The sequence below is a fragment of the Myxine glutinosa genome, chromosome 1 (genome assembly GCF_964187855.1).
Source record: "Myxine glutinosa chromosome 1, kmMyxGlut1.1, whole genome shotgun sequence".
Classification (NCBI taxonomy): Eukaryota; Metazoa; Chordata; class Myxini; order Myxiniformes; family Myxinidae; genus Myxine; species Myxine glutinosa.
The window spans coordinates 221,388,143-221,407,997 of record NC_136261.1 but is presented as its reverse complement, the minus strand read 5'-3'; the positions used below and the strand labels follow the sequence as shown (position 1 = coordinate 221,407,997).

Genomic DNA, 19,855 nt, shown 5'->3' with positions numbered 1-19,855 from the left:
TGTCAGGAATTTGGAATTTGGACATGGTGTCATTGATAGCTCGCCGAATCTTGGACATGGTGCTGGTGATAGCTCAGCAGATGGACCAAACAGTTCAACGTCCATCCGAGGGACGGCACACACATTGATGAATCACCCTACCTCTGAAACACCGGGACGGCCGTTTATAGCTGGGTTAGGGTTTAAACCCAGGCTAGACGGCTTGTTGGTGAAAGTGCATACCTCTGGGCCATCCTGGCAGCCCCGATAGCAAAGAATGAGTCCATGAAGTAAAAAGCAGAAATCAAAGACTGGTTTATAATGTTTATTTAAATAAAAAGAAAAACAGCGACAGAAAAAATCACAAGAAGTAGTGATGCTAATATTTTCAAAAAAATATTTTCCCAAAAGCAAATAGCACAAATAATTAGAGAGAATCTTATATACACCCAAAGTACAATCCTTACACAAGCAAGCTAATACAGGTGTGCATTGTGAAATGATGCCGATAAACCTTTTCATTGGGGTCTTTTTCAGCAATCATTTTTAACAAGTCATGAGATTCTTAATTTGGAAAAAAGGGGGTAGAGGTTTTCATAAAATCCTATGGCACACGAGCAGAGAAAAAAGGTAAGCCTCTTACAAAGGCATCCACCTTCTGCTTAAACAGTTCACTCTGGATGGGCTCATCGAGTGAGCACAAGGGGTTTCGAACCACAAAGTCCACGTAGATCTACAAGATGACAGAAGAGGGAAGAAGAGGGTCAAGGATTTTGTTGACAAAAAAGAGGGGGCAGGGAAAACTGAATGCAAATATTTTTCACAATGTAGAAAAATCTAACCGTAAGTATGTAATCGCTTATCAGGAATGTCCTTATCAAAACAGTGATCATCTAATTAACCAATACATAATCATACAACAAAGATAATCTTGCATCTCTCAATTCTGCTCACTCACTATATCCTGGTGAGCTACAAATGGCAGGTCATTTTTTTTCTTTCTTTGGTATACAACATCAAGGCTCGTGTAAGAGCGGCAGACAAGACATCAGTCACAAAAAAAAAAAAACGGACACACAAAACGTACAATAAAGTGAGCGGAGACAAGATGGGGAGAGAGAGGGAAGCACATAAGTACAACAGCAGAGAACAGGGACATCGGAAGATCTGTGGGAGGGAGAGGGCTTGGGGGGAGGAGGCATAGAAGGTGGGTGGGAGAGGTATAAAACACATGGACACTGCGAGAACTTCCAGGAAAGAAGTCGGTATTTCAAAAAAGGGTATCTGGGGGTGAATTAACGGGGGTAGACGAAATCAAGGTTTTTTTGTTTTTTTGTTTTTTTTGGTATACAGAGTCGAGCCTCGTGAAAGAGCTAACATTTATCAAACAAACAAATCAAACAAACAAGTAAACAAAGTATATAAAAATGGGAGCGGTCAACAAGATGGGGAGAGAAGGGGAGGAAGCACACAAACACAACATTTGAGGGCAGGGACATCGGGAGATGTGTGGGAGGCAGAGGGCCTGGGGGGAGGCAGGATAGGTATAAAACGCAAGGACACCAAGGACTTCCAGAAAAGAAGACAAAAGTCACCTCAAAAAAGTGGATTTGGGGTGAAATTAGCGGGGGTAGAAAAGATCAAGGTTTTGGATTGGGGAAGATAAGAGATGGTGGTGAACAGCCGTTTTAAAGACCTGGAGGGAGGAGTGGGATTGAAGAGAGTGAGGGAGTTTGTTCCAGAGGTGGGAGAAAAGAGGAATGAAGGAGTGAAGGTGAGCAGAGAGTCTTGCTTTTGGCAGTTTAACCATAAGAGGGTTGCAGGCAGATCTTGTGCGACCTGCAGGAATATTTGTGGGACAGAGCCCAGAGAGAGCTGGGGGAGCAAGGCCGGAGAGGAGTCGGTGGAAGACGGAAAGACCACCAACCTGCCTGCGGTGAGTAAGTGAAAGGCCCTCGGAGATAGCGTCATCGCGGGAGATTCCAATGATTCTGAACGCTTTGGTTTCAACAGCGTGAAGACGAGCTAGGTGTGAGGCAGGAGCACCAGCCCAGAGGGGAGAGCAGTATTCCATTGAGCTGCGGATGAAAGCCTTGTATGTGGTGAGGAGCTCAGGTGTGCCAAGGAAGGACTTCACACGACGGAGGATGCCCAGTCGGCGACTGGCTTTGGAGGCCAGCTTGGAAATGTGGTTTTCCCAGGAAGGATCATGGCAGATAGTGAGACCCAAAAGCTTGAGTGACAGAACTTCTTGGAGGGGATTATTCACAAAGTAGATGGGAGGGTTGTCCAGTCGGTCTTTTCTGAGAGAAAGTGAGAGTGTGAGATTTGTCAGGATTGAAAGACATGTTCCACTTGATTGACCAGTCTGTGATTTTGTCCAGGTCTGCAGAGAGTGAGAAGGCTGCAAACTGCCAATTTGAGGGATGAGGAATGGAGCGGCAGAGAGTGGAGTCATCAGCAAAGAGATAGAGAGGATTTTAAAGAGAGTCAGAGAGATCATTGATGAAGACCAAAAAAAGCACAGGGCCCAGAACACTGCATTGGGGAACTCCAGCCTAAACAGGAAGGGGAGATGAGAGAATCCCATTCAAGGCCACACGTTGACTATGACCAGAGAGGAAGTCCGCAAGCCATGCGTGGAGATTTCCATGGAAACCATAGGAGGAGAGTTTGGTGAGCAGAGCGGGGTGCCAGATCGTATCGAAGGCACGTGATATATCAAGGGAGACAGCTCTAATTTTCTGTTTGACATTGAGGACCTCCGTCCATTGTTGAGACAGCAGAAGCAGCATGTCCAGAGTAGAGTGGCCTGGTCTGAAACCAAGTTGATGATCAGAGATCAAGCCATTGGAGAAGAGGAAGGATTTGATATCTGAAGCAATGATGGATTCCATGACTTTGCTGATAATTGGGAGAAGGCTGATTGGTCTGTAGTTGCAAGGATCTGTTTAGCATCTGATCATGTTAAGTGCTTTCAATGCATGTTTTCAGTGGTGGCAGGTCATGCACCTCATCTCAAGGGAAATACTTTCTTGTTTCTTCTAGATTTCCAACAAACTGATGAATGCAATAGTGAAATAAAAGCATCAATAGCTCCAATGGAATCGTCCATGATTTGAAACCTCCTTATTGTTGACGACTTGTGAAGTGGGTTTGAACTGGTCATTAATAAACGTGTTTTTTTGTTTTGTTTTGTTTTTGTATACAAGATCGAGGCTCGTGTAAGAGCCAACATTACTCGCACAAAAAAAACCGGAAACACAAAACATACACTAAAGGGAGCAGGAGACAAGATGGGGAGAGAAAGGGAAGCACACAAGTACAACAGCAGAGAACAGGGACATCAGGAGATCTGTGGGAGGGAGGCATGGGAAGGGGGGTGGGGGCGGGGGGGTGGTGGAGGTATAAAACACATGGGCACTGACTGCTCGGACTTCCAGGAAAGAAGTTGGCATTTCAAAAAAGTGGATCTGCGGTAAATTAACGGGGGTAGAAAATATCAAGGTTTTGGATGGGGGAAAATAAGAGATGGTGGTGAACAGCTGTTTTAAAGACCTGAAGGGAGGAGGTTCAGACATGCCGTGTGGATGATAGATCAGTGGATTAAAATAAATAAAATGACTCGTCAAGAATGATGCTGCGGATCGTTTGACTTAATGCCGATTGTGCAATTGATCATTAGTATTACTATAATTAGATCCTTCAACGATTCTCAAAAAATGTTGATGGAGAAGTATGCACATGTATAACATGTAGGACATCCAAGAAAATAGCATACTCTAAGCAGACCACGGATATGGTTTGTCGGTTCTATGCTTCGTCAGCAATCATTTGTGCTATTGTCATTTCAGCTTACTGTCATCATTCGTGGGAAAGCTGTCAAATCTACGAGGGCGTGTTTGAAAAGTAATGCCTCGTATTCTTTTTCTCAAAAACAGGTAAAGATATCCAAATGAAACAAAGCCAGGTACCAACATCAATCGTTATTCTACCATGGTGGATTTTTATTTCTCAACATATTCACCACTGTGTTCTATACATTTCTGCCAACATTCGAGTAGTTTTGTGATGCCCTCACGATACAACTGTCTGTCCTGCTGACTTAACCAGCACTTCACAGCAGCTTTGACAACATCTTCGGAAGAAAAATGTTCTCCACGAAAAGGTTCATTAAGTTTGGGAAAGAGATAAAAAATATTACGGAGCCAAGTCAGGGTCGGTGATCCCTTGTGGAGGTACTCCATTGAGCATCTGTTACTCTCAGGAGTGTAATGGTGCAACCAACTCTCATCTCCAGTCAGTCATCCCAACTCTCATTTCCAGTCATCGCAACTCTAATCTCCAGTCATCCCAACTCCAATCTCCAGTCATCCCAACTCTAATCTCCAGTCATCCCAACTCTAATCTCCAGTCATCCCAACTCTAATCTCCAGTCATCCCAACTCTAATCTCCAGTCATCCCAACTCTAATCTCCAGTCATCCCAACTCTAATCTCCAGTCATCCCAACTCTAATCTCCAGTCATCCCAACTCTAATCTCCAGTCATCCCAACTCTAATCTCCAGTCATCCCAACTCTAATCTCCAGTCATCCCAACTCTAATCTCCAGTCATCCCAACTCTAATCTCCAGTCATCCCAACTCTAATCTCCAGTCATCCCAACTCTAATCTCCAGTCATCCCAACTCTAATCTCCAGTCATCCCAACTCTAATCTCCAGTCATCCCAACTCTAATCTCCAGTCATCCCAACTCTAATCTCCAGTCATCCCAACTCTAATCTCCAGTCATCCCAACATCCCAACATCATCGTCTGAACCTTGTGAGCGAAGTATCTTGAAAAATAAACGAACTACTAACTTCTAATCTGGTGTGTGGGTGTATCTTAGCATAAGGAAGAACGCTATTGAAAATTGGGTCGCCACGTCAAAATCCAAGATGGCCGCCGCCATGTATGTCTGAACCTTGTGAGCGGAATATCTTGAAAAATAAGCGAAGTACCAACTTCTAATCTGGTGTGTGGGTGTATCCAGGCATAAGGAAGAACGCTATTGAAAATTGGGTCGCCATGTCAAAATCCAAGATGGCCACCACCATATATATATGTCTGAACCTTGTGAGCGAAATATCTTGAAAAATAAACGAACTACTAACTTCTAATATGGTGTGTGGGTGTATCTACGCATAAGGGAGAACGCTATTGAAAATTTGGTCGCCACGTCAAAATCCAAAATGGCCGCCTTGCGTCTCCACTTTGTCAACTCACATCACTTCAACGACGGGAAACCTAGGCGTAACGCTTGCTCTTGTTACCTCCGCCACCAAAGGTGGGTGGAGGTTATGTTTTCACCCCTGACTGTCCGTTTGTGAACAAAATATCTCAAAACGTTGTGGACGGATTCGGACGAAATTTTGCAGAGTTGTAGCTTATGTGACAAGGACGAAATAATTAGATTTTGGTGAAGATCCGGATTCGGCTACTAGAATTTTAAAGTGATTCTTCACCATTGTGAGATAGAGCCAAAAACGATACATAGCAGGATATCTCAAAAAGTTGTGGACGGATTTGGACGAAACTTGGTGGACCGGTTGTGTGTGTGACGAGGAAGAATCGATTCGATTTAGGTGAAGATATGAATATGGATTGAGATATGAAAATTATTTAATTTTTCAAGTGATTCTTCACCATTGGGAGATAGGGCCAAAAATGATACATCACAGGATATCTCAAAAAGTTGTGGACGGATTTGGACGAAACTTGTTGGACAGGTTGTGTGTGTGACGAGGAAGAATCGATTCCATTTTGGTGAAGATCGGGATCCGGATCCAGCTTGTATAATTTTTTTTTAAAGTATTCTTCACCATTGAGTGATATGGCCAACCAGGCAGAGTTATGTATGCTCTCTACCGAGTACCATTCTACCTGGTCTCGGTGACCCCCGGACCGTGAGAGGAACTTCGCCAGAAAGCTGTATTATATATGCGCTTTCGCCACGCAATCCATATGAATTTCACCCAAGAGACAACTGATGTTCAAGGATATATTTCAATGGTAATGATACCATACAATTTCAATGACACAACCACGGAGATTTTCCCCGAGCAATCAACAATACACAACCATCAACAATTCCCAATCCACAATCAATTCCCTATGATTAAGATGGCCATCTTATATATGTGTGTCCCGGTGAGTACTCACGACCCCCTTTTGGTCTCGGTCCCGCACAATGTCTCTGGGCCCCTCCTGACCAAGATGATGGTCGGCGTCGCCGCACTCGGGTGGTTGAACGAACCCCGGGTGGACGTGTTTCCACCGGGCAGGTATCGTACCGCTACCAGGCACCCCGGCTGCAGCCCCTCGTGGCCACGCGAAGCGGGTACGGGAAAGCAAGCCAAACCCCACGCCGCTGGCAAGGCGTGTTAGGCCCCAACGGGCGACCCGTATGCGTCTTTTTTGACGGTGTCACGAACGGCGCCAAACGCTGGGTCGGTGCACGGCCACACGACAGTTTGACGTCCACCGGGCAGGTATCCGTCCCAGTAACTCCTCTCGCCAGACAGGCTCGGGAACGCCGCTTTTCCACACGGCTCAATCAATTCCACCTTTCGTCGGAGCCGGGCGAGGAAGAGAAGAATACTCGTCCCTTTTCTTCCTCGTGTCCCTTCCTCTTCCGGTCACTTCCGTTTCCGGCCACTTTTCAGAAGGGCTCCTGACCCTCCAACCACAACAACCCTTAATCTACTAAACATGGATAAGCAAAGACCTGAATAGTAATTCACATACATTCACATAAATATGTAACACTCCCCCCCTTCAAGAAAGAAAGTTTGAACCCAGCGAAAACTTTCTTTGCCGGCCAATTTGGAGAAACAAACCAGATAACTCAACCCCCCCACATTATCAGTTCCCCCCGGGCACAGTTATCACTTAAAAATAAAGCAACCAAAATTTCACCACAACCCCTCCAGATTACTCACTCTGGACTAAGCACCAGCAACGACATTGTCCCTGCCAAATCAAACTCCATCTCATGACCCTCTGACTTTGACCGTCAGTTTCTTGTGAATGAAGGTTAAGGGGTTGATCAAAGATCCAAAGTTAAGCCACTCGATAGCACTTTTTCCGGGAGGCCAAGCCGAGTATTCACTACATGGATGCCTTTAGGAACGTGGAGTTCACGGTTAGTCCGTGCAGGAAAGTTCTCTACATGGGCGCCTTGAGGAACGTGGAGTTCACGGTTAGTCCGTGCATGAAAGTTCACTACATGGACGCCTTTAGGAACGGCGTTCACGGTTAATCCGTGTAGGAATCTTGGCTCGGCGGCTCCGCCGCATTCAGTGCTTAAACTTCTCAGAACTTCCCTAATACTTAGGGTGGGACCACTTGTCCCTGTAGTCCCATGAGTAGCAGTCTCCTTCTCGGCCACTACTTTGCCAATCCTTCCTTCGGGAGCGGCCGTAACTCAGGGAGCCTCCATAATAATATTGATTGCGGCCACCACCAAAACTACCGCCCAGTTGTCCTCTCCTGTAGACCTCTCGACGTCTACGAAATGCCTTCCCTACTGTTATGGTCCGACCCTCCAAATCCTTGCCATTCCCATTCTTCTCTGCCTCTCTGGCGTCTTTTGTGCTGGCAAACGTGACAAAGCCGAACCCTCTTGACTGTTGCGTTTCCCAGTCTCTTACCAACCGCACTTCCACCAGCGGCCCATATCTGTTGAAGACAGAGGTCAGAACTTCTTCCTCTGTTTTGAAGTTCAGTCCCCCTACAAATAACTTGGCACTTTTGTCGCCATCCCGAGCTGGTGTGGCGTTATTTTCCCTGCTGGGCTCTTTACCAACCCTCAGGTTACCATAAACTTGACCCCCGGCCAAATCATTCCCGATAACCACAGATACACCCTCTACAGGAAGCGTGGCTTGTAAACCGACGGTGACCGGTCCTGACACCAAATCGGACTTCAAATGGATGACATGAAGGGGAGCACTAACACCGCCCCCGATCCCCTGTAAACGAACACTATCCCCCGTTGCCGTCTCCTCGGACCATGGCAAAATGCCTTCAAGCATTAAAGATCGATGTGCCCCTGTGTCCCTCAATATCCAAACCGGTTTCCGGTTAGTCGAGGCTCCATCCCGTGACACAAACCCCTCTGAAATAAATGGTTGGTAACCCTTTTGATGGCGATTTCTCACAATGGCCATTGCGTTTGGAGTCGTAGTAGTCGGACTCCGCTCTGGGTCTTCGCTTTTCATGCGGTAACAACTGGACATCAAGTGTCCAGGTTTCTTGCAAAAAGCGCAAGTAGGCCCGGAGGAAAAACTCGTGGTCTGCCTCGGGCCCCCCGAACTATAAGTTTGTCTTGGGCCCGCATCCCTCTGATTTCGAACAGGTGGGGTATCATAGTTGTCCCCATAATCATCTCGAGGCCGCCGCCATGTATGGTCGTTCTCCGCACCTGCTGTTCCCCACCTCCCCTGCGGAGATCTAGGCGAGGAGTTAGGTTCGTGGACCCCTATTCGGTGGGTTAAGGCATAATCATCGGCCATGGTGGCTGCGTCCCACAACTTTGGTACTTTCTTTTCCTGCAGGTACACTTTGATGTCCTCGTGGACACACTGCTGGAATTCCTCCACCAGGATCAAGTCCCGCAATGTTTCGAAGTCTTTCCCGACTCCTTTTGACTCACACCACCGATCAAACATGTTTTCTTTCACTCTGGCAAACTCCACATGGGTCTCACTCTCCCTCTTCCTGGCATTCCTGAATTTTTGCCTGTAAGCTTCCGGAACCAACTCATAGGCCTTGAGGATGTGCTTCTTCAGTACCTCATAATCTGCACATTGGTCCATTGGTAGCGCCGAATAAATTTCCTGAGCTTTCCCCACCAGCACACTTTGCACGAGTATGGTCCAAGCCTCCTCCGGCCAGTTTAATTGTCGAGCCACTTTCTCAAAGTGTGGAAAAAATTTCGCGACTTCCTTTTCACTGAACGGTGGAACCAGCCTCACATGTCTGCCCACATCCCAGGTTCTCTGGTTAGGTGTCGACCCCGTCAGCGAGGGTGGTGCCTCTCCCCGTTCTCTCATTAACTCCAGCTCCTTGAATTTGATTTCTTGCTGAAGCTCCATGTCACGTTCCTTTAATTCCCTTTCCGCTTTTCTCTCCTCTGCTTCGAGGTCCCTTGCAGCTCTCCTCTCCTCTGCTTTTCTCCCTTCTAACCTTTCCTGGAGTTCTCGTTCCACTCTCCTTTCCTCTGCTTCTGCTTTCCTTTCTTCTTCTTTTAACCTTTCCTGGAGTTCTCGTTCCACTCTCCTTTCCTCTGCTTGTTTCTCTTCTCTCCTCGCTTCTGCTTTCCTTTCTTCTTCTTTTAACCTTTCCTGGAGTTCTCGTTCCACTCTCCTTTCCTCTGCTTGCTTCTCTTCTCTCCTCTCTTCTGCTTTCCTTTCTTCTTCTGCTCTTTCCTTTTCTGCTTTCCTTTCTTCTTCTGCTCTTTCCTTTTCTGCTTTCCTTTCTTCTTCTTTAATCCGTTCCTGGCTCCGTAATTGCAACTCCAGTTTCCGGAGCTCAACATCTTCTGGTTCTTCGGGTAGCCACTCCCAGGCTAACTCGTCCCATGTTCCTAATCCCACCATAGATTGTATCACCGTGGCCTGCAACTCTGCCTTCCTCAAATTAGTTCGGACCTCCAAGTTAAAATGTTTGGCCAATTTCAAGAGGTCCGACTTTAGCAACGCTCGGAACTGTGCCTCACTCGGGAAGTTCTGTGCCACAAACGCCATGGTGCCTATCGTTAACACCTGTTAACCTTCACCCAAGACTTTACCCCAATTTCTCAAAATTTTTTACCAATTAATAATTAATTAATTAATTTTAATTAATAAAAAATTATTATTTTATTATGTTATACAATTTTAGATCCCGGACGAGCCCCCAATTCTGTTACGTGGTCCCCTCGGTGAATACCTGGTCTCGGTGACCCCTGGACCGTGAGAGGAACTTCGCCAGAAAGCTGTATTATATATGCGCTTTCGCCACGCAATCCATATGAATTTCACCCAAGAGACAACTGATGTTCAAGGATATATTTCAATGGTAATGATACCATACAATTTCAATGACACAACCACGGAGATTTTCCCCGAGCAATCAACAATACACAACCATCAACAATTCCCAATCCACAATCAATTCCCTATGATTAAGATGGCCATCTTATATATGTGTGTCCCGGTGAGTACTCACGACCCCCTTTTGGTCTCGGTCCCGCACAATGTCTCTGGGCCCCTCCTGACCAAGATGATGGTCGGCGTCGCCGCACTCGGGCGGTTGAACGAACCCCGGGTGGACGTGTTTCCACCGGGCAGGTATCGTACCGCTACCAGGCACCCCGGCTGCAGCCCCTCGTGGCCACGCGAAGCGGGTACGGGAAAGCAAGCCAAACCCCACGCCGCTGGCAAGGCGTGTTAGGCCCCAACGGGCGACCCGTACGCGTCTTTTTTGACGGTGTCGCGAACGGCGCCAAACGCTGGGTCGGTGCACGGCCACACGACAGTTTGACGTCCACCGGGCAGGTATCCGTCCCGGTAACTCCTCTCGCCAGACAGGCTCGGGAACGCCGCTTTTCCACACGGCTCAATCAATTCCACCTTTCGTCGGAGCCGGGCGAGGAAGAGAAGAATACTCGTCCCTTTTCTTCCTCGTGTCCCTTCCTCTTCCGTTTCCGGTCACTTCCGTTTCCGGCCACTTTTCAGAAGGGCTCCTGACCCTCCAACCACAACAACCCTTAATCTACTAAACATGGATAAGCAAAGACCTGAATGGTAATTCACATACATTCACATAAATATGTAACAATTGGGAGATAGGGCCAAAAATGATACATCACAGGATATCTCAAAAAGTTGTGGACGGATTTGGACGAAACTTGTTGGACAGGTTGTGTGTGTGACGAGGAAGAATCGATTCCATTTTGGTGAAGATCGGGATCCGGATCCAGCTTGTATAATTTTTTTTTAAAGTATTCTTCACCATTGAGTGATATGGCCAACCAGGCAGAGTTATGTATGCTCTCTACCGAGTACCATTCTAGTTTGAAATGTGAAGCAAAATTGCCATAAGATGTTGATGCCACAGACAGTCACGCATTTCAAACGAAAGCGAAACACATAGACAAAACACACCATTTTGCTGAGGCAGGAAGTAGTTTGGCGCAACGGTGAGTTTCTTGTAAGAACATGCTACGATTTCCTGAGCATCAAGGGCTACATTAAAAAGACGAAGTTCACCAACAAAAGATTTGTATGAAAGATGGCAAAATACGCACCGTGCTGTACGCCCTCTGCAAAACGTCCCGCACGTTTCCCACCGAAACGTCGGTATTCATCACGATCTTGATTCCGGTCGGCGTCTCGTAGTAGTGCAACTTGTACTTGCTCGTCTGGTAGCTCAAAAACCCCTCCTTGCTTATCAGCTGTTAAGAAAAACTCGAGCGTGCAGTTTCTAATGTTTCATTACTCACAAACGAGACACAAACCCACATTATATCTCCACAGCAAAAAAAGCTATATCTTACAAATGTTCTTCAAATTCACTTGGCAATCAAACAAATTGGAGACGAGGCTTCATCTTCTATTGTATGCAGCACAGGGATGCGTGGTAGCTGTGTGTGGCTTTGCAGCTGATGCAATACCCTCTGGAGGTTTGGGAAGCAAGATGGGAATTGAGCAGGGTGCCGGCAACAGATCACCTACTCTTTGGGAAAGACACACAATGGAATATTTAACGTCCACCAATGAATGCTAGATGGGACGCCTGTTTAACATCCATTCGAGGGAAGACACACACATTGATGAATCACCTTGCCTGGTTGTTTGTTCATTTGTATGCCGCACAAGGCATTTGTATGCATTTCATACGAATGAAATGATGGGGTAGCATCATTGGCTGAGGGCACGGCTGTACTGCTGATGCAATGGCCGATGTAGGTTATGGCAGGAATTTGTCCATGGTGCCCATGATAACTCACCTACTCTTTGCGAAGAATACAGTGAGATCTTTAACGTCCACTAACTAAAGCCGGCAGACGGGACACCTGTTTAACGTCCATCCGAGGGATGGCACACTCATTGATGAATCCCCCTGCCTGCGAAATACCAGGATGAGAGTTTATAGCTGGGTTGGGATTTGAACCCAGGCTAGACAGCTTAGAGGCGAGTGTGCGTACGTACCTCCAGGACATCTTGCCAGCCTGCGGACGTGGCTGGAAACGGGATGCAAACACAATGTCGTCTATTGTTAACACCTCACGCAATCATCCAACATTTACATCACCTTTACTGCACTACAGTAAAACCACCTTTAGAGGCCATTTTTCCCCGCAAGCGGGGGTTGGCCTTTTTCGGGAACCGTGGTTGTTGTTGTTTTTTTGGTCCCCTTTTTGAAGCAATGTTTTACGGCCGGATGCCCTTCCTGACGCCAACCCTTTTTGCCGCTTTTTTTTTTTTTTTTTTTTTTTTTTCTATACTGAATCGAGGCTCGTGAAAGAGCTGACAACCGCGAGGGAAAGACAAAGACAGCACATGGGGACCACGAGGGAAAGACAAAGACAGCACATGGGGACCACGAGGGAAAGACAAAGACAGCACTGGGGGACCACGAGGGAAAGACAAAGACAGCACTGGGGGACCACGAGGGAAAGACAAAGACAGTACAGTGGGACCACGAGGGAAAGACAAAGACAGCACATGGGGACCACGAGGGAAAGACAAAGACAGCACATGGGGACCACGAGGGAAAGACAAAGACAGCACATGGGGACCACGAGGAAAAGACAAAGACAGCACATGGGGACCGCGAGGGAAAGACAAAGACAGCACATGGGGACCACGAGGGAAAGACAAAGACAGCACTGGGGGACCACGAGGGAAAGACAAAGACAGCACTGGGGGACCACGAGGGAAAGACAAAGACAGTACAGTGGGACCACGAGGGAAAGACAAAGACAGCACATGGGGACCACGAGGGAAAGACAAAGACAGCACATGGGGACCACGAGGGAAAGACAAAGACTTTAACGACAAACAGGGAATTACCGAGGCAGGAAGTAGTTTGGCGCAACGGTGAGTTTCTTGTAAGAACATGCTACGATTTCCTGAGCATCAAGGTACCAGGAACTGGTACCATGAACTGGTACTCAATTAGCCGACCTCGGAAGGATGACAGGCTGAGTCAACCCCCCTGGCGTTAATTCAGCGATCGACCGGGATTCGAACCCAGGATCCTGGGATCCTAAGCCGGCACCCTAGCCGCTAGCCCAACACCGCTAGCCCAACACCGCTAGCCCAACACCAACACCGCTAGCCCAACACCAACACCGCTAGCCCAACACCAACACCACTACAGTGTGATAAAGTAAATGCCTAACCCATTTGGAAGAAAAGTCCAACACCGAGCCCTGTAGTGGACGCCACAGTGTTCAAGGATACACATCAGTGGGAGATATTTTTTGATGAAAGACTTGAGGGAGAAAAGCATCCCGTACATGAGCTTAAACTCCTGCAGGGATAGGAAAGACATAATAAACAAACAAAAAAAAAATACTGTATATGAACACAACCAACGAGTGTCGTCATGGACACTGATTGCAGCATAAGAATAGAAACGCTTCCAAATCATGAAACCAGAACGGCACTCAGTAGAGAGCATACCTCCGCCTGGTTGGCCATATCACTCAATGGTGAAGAATCACTTTTAAAATTATACTGGCTGGATCCGGATCCAGATCTTCACCGAAATTGAATCGATTCTTCCTTGTCAGACACAACCTGTCCACAAGTTTCGTCTAAATCCATCCATAACCTTTTGAGATATCCCGCTATGTATCGCTTTTGGCCGGATGTCCCAATGGTGAAGAATCACTTTAAAATTTAAATAATTCTCATATCCGTATCCATAATTCAGATCTTCACCAAAATCTAATAGATTCTTCCTTGTCAGACACACAACCGGTCCACCAAGTTTCGTCCAAATCCGTCCATACATTTTTGAGATATCATGCTATGTATCGTTTTTGGCCCTATCTCCCAATGGTGAAGAATCACTTAAAAAATTATAGTAGCCGGATCCGAATCCAGATCTTCACCAAGATCTAATCATTTCGTCCCTGTCACATACGCCACATCTCTGCCAAATTTCGTCCAAATCCGTCGACAACTTTGAGATATTTTGTTCACAAACGGACAAACGAACAGGACAGACAAGGGTGGAAACATAACCTCCATCCACCTTTGGTGGAGGACGTAACAACTGGTTCACTGCGTTTTCTAGTAATGTCTGCGCATATCACAAATCTGCTTGTGAACTGTTCTCGATCGATAGATGGAAACACAGCAACCTCGGACGTGACGTGTATTACAAAGTTCCAGGTGAGACGTACGCCGATCAACGATATCCCCGCCGTGTTCTTCCTGTTCCATTCTCCGTAGTACAGGCGCGTTCCATGCCGATCAAACACGTACAAATTATATACGGTCATCTGTAAGGACGTGCAGAGAGCGGGGTGGGGTGGACAAATGGGACAGTGGCGGAATGGAGGGATTTGGGAACGCACTATTCATTCTGAATTGGCTTTAATCGTCATGATGATGCGAATAAGCATTTTTGGAAAAGACAAACAAATAGTAAAACTGGAGATTGCAAATCTATATTTGCTTATCTGAATGACGAGAAAGCGTTTTAGCACCAAACTACGGTGTAATACAGTAGAGTACAGTACTGACACGACACTTTACCTCACCCTCACCCTGAGAAACTGACGAAATGCGAGGACCCCGTTACCAAGGGCAATGATTGTCCACAGCGAACGCCTGATTCATCTGCGTGATTTATTTGCCCGATTCGTTTCTATGACGGTTCATTAACACTTTAGAATCATAAAAGATTAATTTATTCCAAATAACAGATGTCCGGACTGTACCATCTGGGAGAGAAATACCATCTACCTAGGAGGACATGGTGGTGGTTGTTGTTGTTGTTGGGGTTGTTTTTGGTGGTGTTGTTTTTTTATTAACTAGCAGAAGTACCCGGCGTTGCCGTTGCCGGGCGGGGGAGGAGAGGAAGGGGAGGGGGGAGAGGAGAGGAAGGGAGGGGGGGGAGGAGAGGAAGGGGAGGGGGAGGAGGAGAGGAAGGGAGGGGGGGGAGGAGAGGAAGGGGAGGGGGGGGAGGAGAGGAAGGGGAGGGGGGGAGGAGAGGAAGGGGAGGGGGGGAGGAGAGGAAGGGGAGGGGGGGGAGGAGAGGAAGGGGAGGGGGGGAGGAGAGGAAGGGGAGGGGGGGGAGGAGAGGAAGGGGAGGGGGGGGAGGAGAGGAAGGGGAGGGGGGGAGGAGAGGAAGGGGAGGGGGGGAGGAGAGGAAGGGGAGGGGGGGAGGAGAGGAAGGGGAGGGGGGAGGAGAGGAGGGGAGGGGGGAGGAGAGGAAGGGGAGGGGGGAGGAGAGGAAGGGGAGGGGGGGAGGAGAGGAAGGGGAGGGGGGGAGGAGAGGAAGGGGAGGGGGGGAGGAGAGGAAGGGGAGGGGGGGGAGGAGAGGAAGGGGAGGGGGGGAGGAGAGGAAGGGGAGGGGGGAGGAGAGGAAGGGGAGGGGGGGAGGAGAGGAAGGGGAGGGGGGGGAGGAGAGGAAGGGGAGGGGGGGAGGAGAGGAAGGGGAGGGGGGGAGGAGAGGAAGGGGAGGGGGGAGGAGAGGAAGGGGAGGGGGGGGAGGAGAGGAAGGGGAGGGGGGAGGAGAGGAAGGGGAGGGGGGGAGGAGAGGAAGGGGAGGGGGGGGAGGAGAGGAAGGGGAGGGGGGGAGGAGAGGAAGGGGAGGGGGGGAGGAGAGGAAGGGGAGGGGGGGAGGAGAGGAAGGGGAGGGGGGGAGGAGAGGAAGGGGAGGGGGGGAGGAGAGGAAGGGGAGGGGGGGAGGAGAGGAAGGGGAGGGGGGGAGGAGAGGAAGGGGAGGGGGGGGAGGAGAGGAAGGGGAGGGGGGGAGGAGAGGAAGGGGAGGGGGGGAGGAGAGGAAGGGGAGGGGGGGAGGAGAGGAAGGGGAGGGGGGAGGAGAGGAAGGGGAGGGGGGGAGGAGAGGAAGGGGAGGGGGGGAGGAGAGGAAGGGGAGGGGGGAGGAGAGGAAGGGGAGGGGGGGAGGAGAGGAAGGGGAGGGGGGGAGGAGAGGAAGGGGAGGGGGGGAGGAGAGGAAGGGGAGGGGGGGAGGAGAGGAAGGGGAGGGGGGGAGGAGAGGAAGGGGAGGGGGGGAGGAGAGGAAGGGGAGGGGGGGAGGAGAGGAAGGGGAGGGGGGGAGGAGAGGAAGGGGAGGGGGGGAGGAGAGGAAGGGGAGGGGGGGAGGAGAGGAAGGGGAGGAGAGGAAGGGGAGGGGGGAGGAGAGGAAGGGGAGGGGGGAGGGGGGAGGAGAGGAAGGGGAGGAGAGGAGGAGAGGAAGGGGAGGGGGGGGAGGAGAGGAAGGGGAGGGGGGGAGGAGAGGAAGGGGAGGGGGGGGAGGAGAGGAAGGGGAGGGGGGGAGGAGAGGAAGGGGAGGGGGGGAGGAGAGGAAGGGGAGGAGAGGAAGGGGAGGGGGGGAGGAGAGGAAGGGGAGGGGGGAGGGGGGGAGGAGAGGAAGGGGAGGAGAGGAAGGGGAGGGGGGGAGGAGAGGAAGGGGAGGGGGGGAGGAGAGGAAGGGGAAGGGGAGGGGGGGAGGAGAGGAAGGGGAAGGGGAGGGGGGGAGGAGAGGAAGGGGGAAGGGGAGGGGGGGAGGAGAGGAAGGGGAAGGGGAGGGGGGGAGGAGAGGAAGGGGAGGGGGGGAGAGGAAGGGGAGGGGGGAGGAGAGGAAGGGGAGGAGAGGAAGGGGAGGAGAGGAAGGGGAGGAGAGGAGGGGAGGGGGGGAGGAGAGGAAGGGGAGGGGGGGAGGAGAGGAAGGGGAGGGGGGGAGGAGAGGAAGGGGAGGGGGGGAGGAGAGGAAGGGGAGGGGGGGAGGAGAGGAAGGGGAGGGGGGGGGAGGAGAGGTAGGGGAGGGGGGGAGGAGAGGAAGGGGAGGGGGGGAGGAGAGGAAGGGGAGGGGGGGAGAGGAAGGGGAGGGGGGGAGAGGAAGGGGAGGGGGGGAGAGGAAGGGGAGGGGGGGAGGAGAGGAATGGGAGGGGGGGAGGAGAGGAAGGGGGGGGAGGAGAGGAAGGGGAGGGGGGGAGGAGAGGAAGGGGAGGGGGGGAGGAGAGGAAGGGGAGGGGGGGAGGAGAGGAAGGGGAGGTGGGGAGGAGAGGAAGGGGAGGGGGGAGGAGAGGAAGGGGAGGAGAGGAAGGGGAGGAGAGGAAGGGGGGAGGGGGGAGGAGAGGAAGGGGAGGAGAGGAAAGGGAGCCTGAGCCAAGAAAGTTATAATAAGGAGTACGGCAGTAAAGTACCGTGCCGTTCATCTGCACGGGTGTAGTAATGTGCAGGCGCACAGGTGCAGCATGGTGCAGCTGCACATGTGTAGCAAAGTGCAGCTGCACAGTTCAAGGCTGTTGCACAACTCCTCCTCCAAAATGGGTCCATGGGTGGGGAGGAGAGACGAAGCACAGTTAGCAAAGGCAAGGGCGCACGGGTATACTAGAACACAAGGTAATGCAACATGAGGGGCGCGGGGGAGCGAGCAGAGCAAGCTCGTCCCTAACCGTTCGTACCCCCCCCCCCCCCCCATGTCAGCTTACACTACCCTTGCCCTTCCTTTTATTTACAAATTACAAATCCGTCTCTACGTCTTGTCTCCCATATCCCCCTCTAAGCCAAATTTGTCGTCCAATCCCTCCCAAGAAGGAAGAGATGGAACCAACACATTGTCTCATCACGTCGAGATGCGTCTTACTCACTCAAATCATTTACAAAGCCTTGGTGCTGGTGCGGAGCTTTGTCACCTTGGTGAATGAATGTGGATGGCGCAAATGGAATTCCTCATCCTAACTACTCTAATTGACATTAACTCAGTTAAACTACCCGGGGTCATACCCTGCCAATTCAATTGGCCATCTTTAAACTATGTGGTTCTAAAAACCAAATTACCCATTGACCACTCTGCGGTGCCCATGAATTTGGGTCTCACTCCCCAATTTTTTCCACTGTGCCTTTTCACAATTTCGGGGCTGGCTCGTGTGGCTCCACTAGCAGGTCTACCTACCTGCGCACCTCCGCCACTGAAGTCGCCACCTGAGCTTACCTTGCTCCTTGCGACGACCTAAATTGAGGAAGGCCCCTCCTGGCTCTCTCACCCCCTGATGCCCTCCTCGGCATTGGGCTACCCGGGTCCTTCTCCTGGATCCTCGGGCCCCACTGAACACTACTCTGACTGGCTCCCAGAGCCTACCTGCGGCCTCACCTGGCCAACAAACTACCAGTGGCGGAGTGCTCCAATAACCATGCACACCAACAAAGCCCACACGCCCAGCCATTCCACAGACTCATGCACCCAACCAAGCACTTCAATGCCACTACCTGCACCACAGGTGTCAATATCCAACAATTTACCTAAACCCTCTACCTGACTTTAAACTACCCTCCCCGGGTATTCGTGAAGGGGTCCATCTCCCCCCATTCACTCCTTCACACCATGCATTCCACACCATTTACTCCCACCAAGCATTCCACACCAAATATTCCACACACACCAAGTTCTCTTGCACACCTCTTCTGCTCACATTCCTTTTTCCACTTGCACACATTGCAAGTCAATTCACTTCAACACACTCCATTCGTCCTCAATACACCAGTCATACACCACCTCTGGTTATTCCCATTCAATGCCTCATTTGCTCAAGCTCATCCACACACAGTGATTCTCATTCAATTCCTCATTTGCTCAAGCTCATCCACACACACAATTTCTCCACACTACTACACACACACAGCATCATCTAACTAACTACTTTTCCCTCTAATACTCATGCTTTCCCGTCTTCCCTTACACTAAGCACTCCCCTCGTCATTATCATCCTTCTAATCTCTCTACGTCCCCTCTACCTGTACCTTGTCCCTACTTAAATCTTGTCCACTACCGTCATTTCTAAATCCCTAGCAATTATCCTAGCCCACCCTCGACTAGTTTACACTGCCACCCCATAATCTACTGCTCATGTGCCCCAAAAGGGCGCGAGGAATGGCGAAACCACCACTCCGCTACGCCGGGTACCATTCGCCAACACTATTTCTATTAGTCCACTCCACTTGAGCCTCTCGGTGCGGAAATACATTTTCGTCATCACAGCTCGGTTCGAAAAGCCGAGCAATGCATGCGGGTGGTTGGTCGCCTGTTGGTTGGGTCCGTCCGGCATTTTCGATTCAGGGGAGGAGGCTTTGTTGGGCCAAGGTTCCAGGTGCCATCTCTGCGCGGAGCCTTTCGGTCCCCTGCACGATGGCCCAACCGCCCACGGTCGGAGCACCGCACCCGCCAGGGGGCGCCTCTCCTACCCCCCCACGAACCGTGCCGATCGCCTTTCCTGCCAAGGCGCGGCACCGACCATAGAGGGTGGGGCCCGGCACAAATCGTGCATGCCGCCGCGGCAACGATCCCCGCTGCACACAAAGCACACCACGCACAGAGGGCTCGCGTCGGCTATACGTCGCCCTAAACGCTCCCCCGGTCTGCGTCGATGCTCGAGCCGCGTTCTCAACACACGCGACCCGTTCCACTCTCGCACATCGAGGTGCTCCAGCGCCTCTCATACATTCCCTGCATTATATTACCGCATGCTCTCGTGCACACCCTGGCGCACTCATACTACTCGCGCACTCCGTTGCACACTTTTCCTCCACACACTTCGTCACACAATCGGCCATCGCACACCCTCGCGCACACTCTCTTGTTACACCCTCAGTAACAACCATGGG

At 50.4% G+C, this 19,855-nt stretch overlaps 1 protein-coding gene across 1 annotated transcript; it reads right to left on the bottom strand.

Annotated features, from left to right (window-relative positions):
* Positions 1 to 290: 290 nt before the first annotated feature.
* TRAPPC1 (trafficking protein particle complex subunit 1) lies at positions 291 to 14,784 on the bottom strand. The gene is given in 6 exon segments (XM_078784028.1): positions 291 to 712; positions 11,314 to 11,452; positions 13,475 to 13,496; positions 13,499 to 13,544; positions 14,425 to 14,523; positions 14,768 to 14,784. Coding segments are annotated over 5 exon segments (435 nt in total). The 5' UTR covers positions 14,768 to 14,784; the 3' UTR covers positions 291 to 583.
* Positions 14,785 to 19,855: the final 5,071 nt, after the last annotated feature.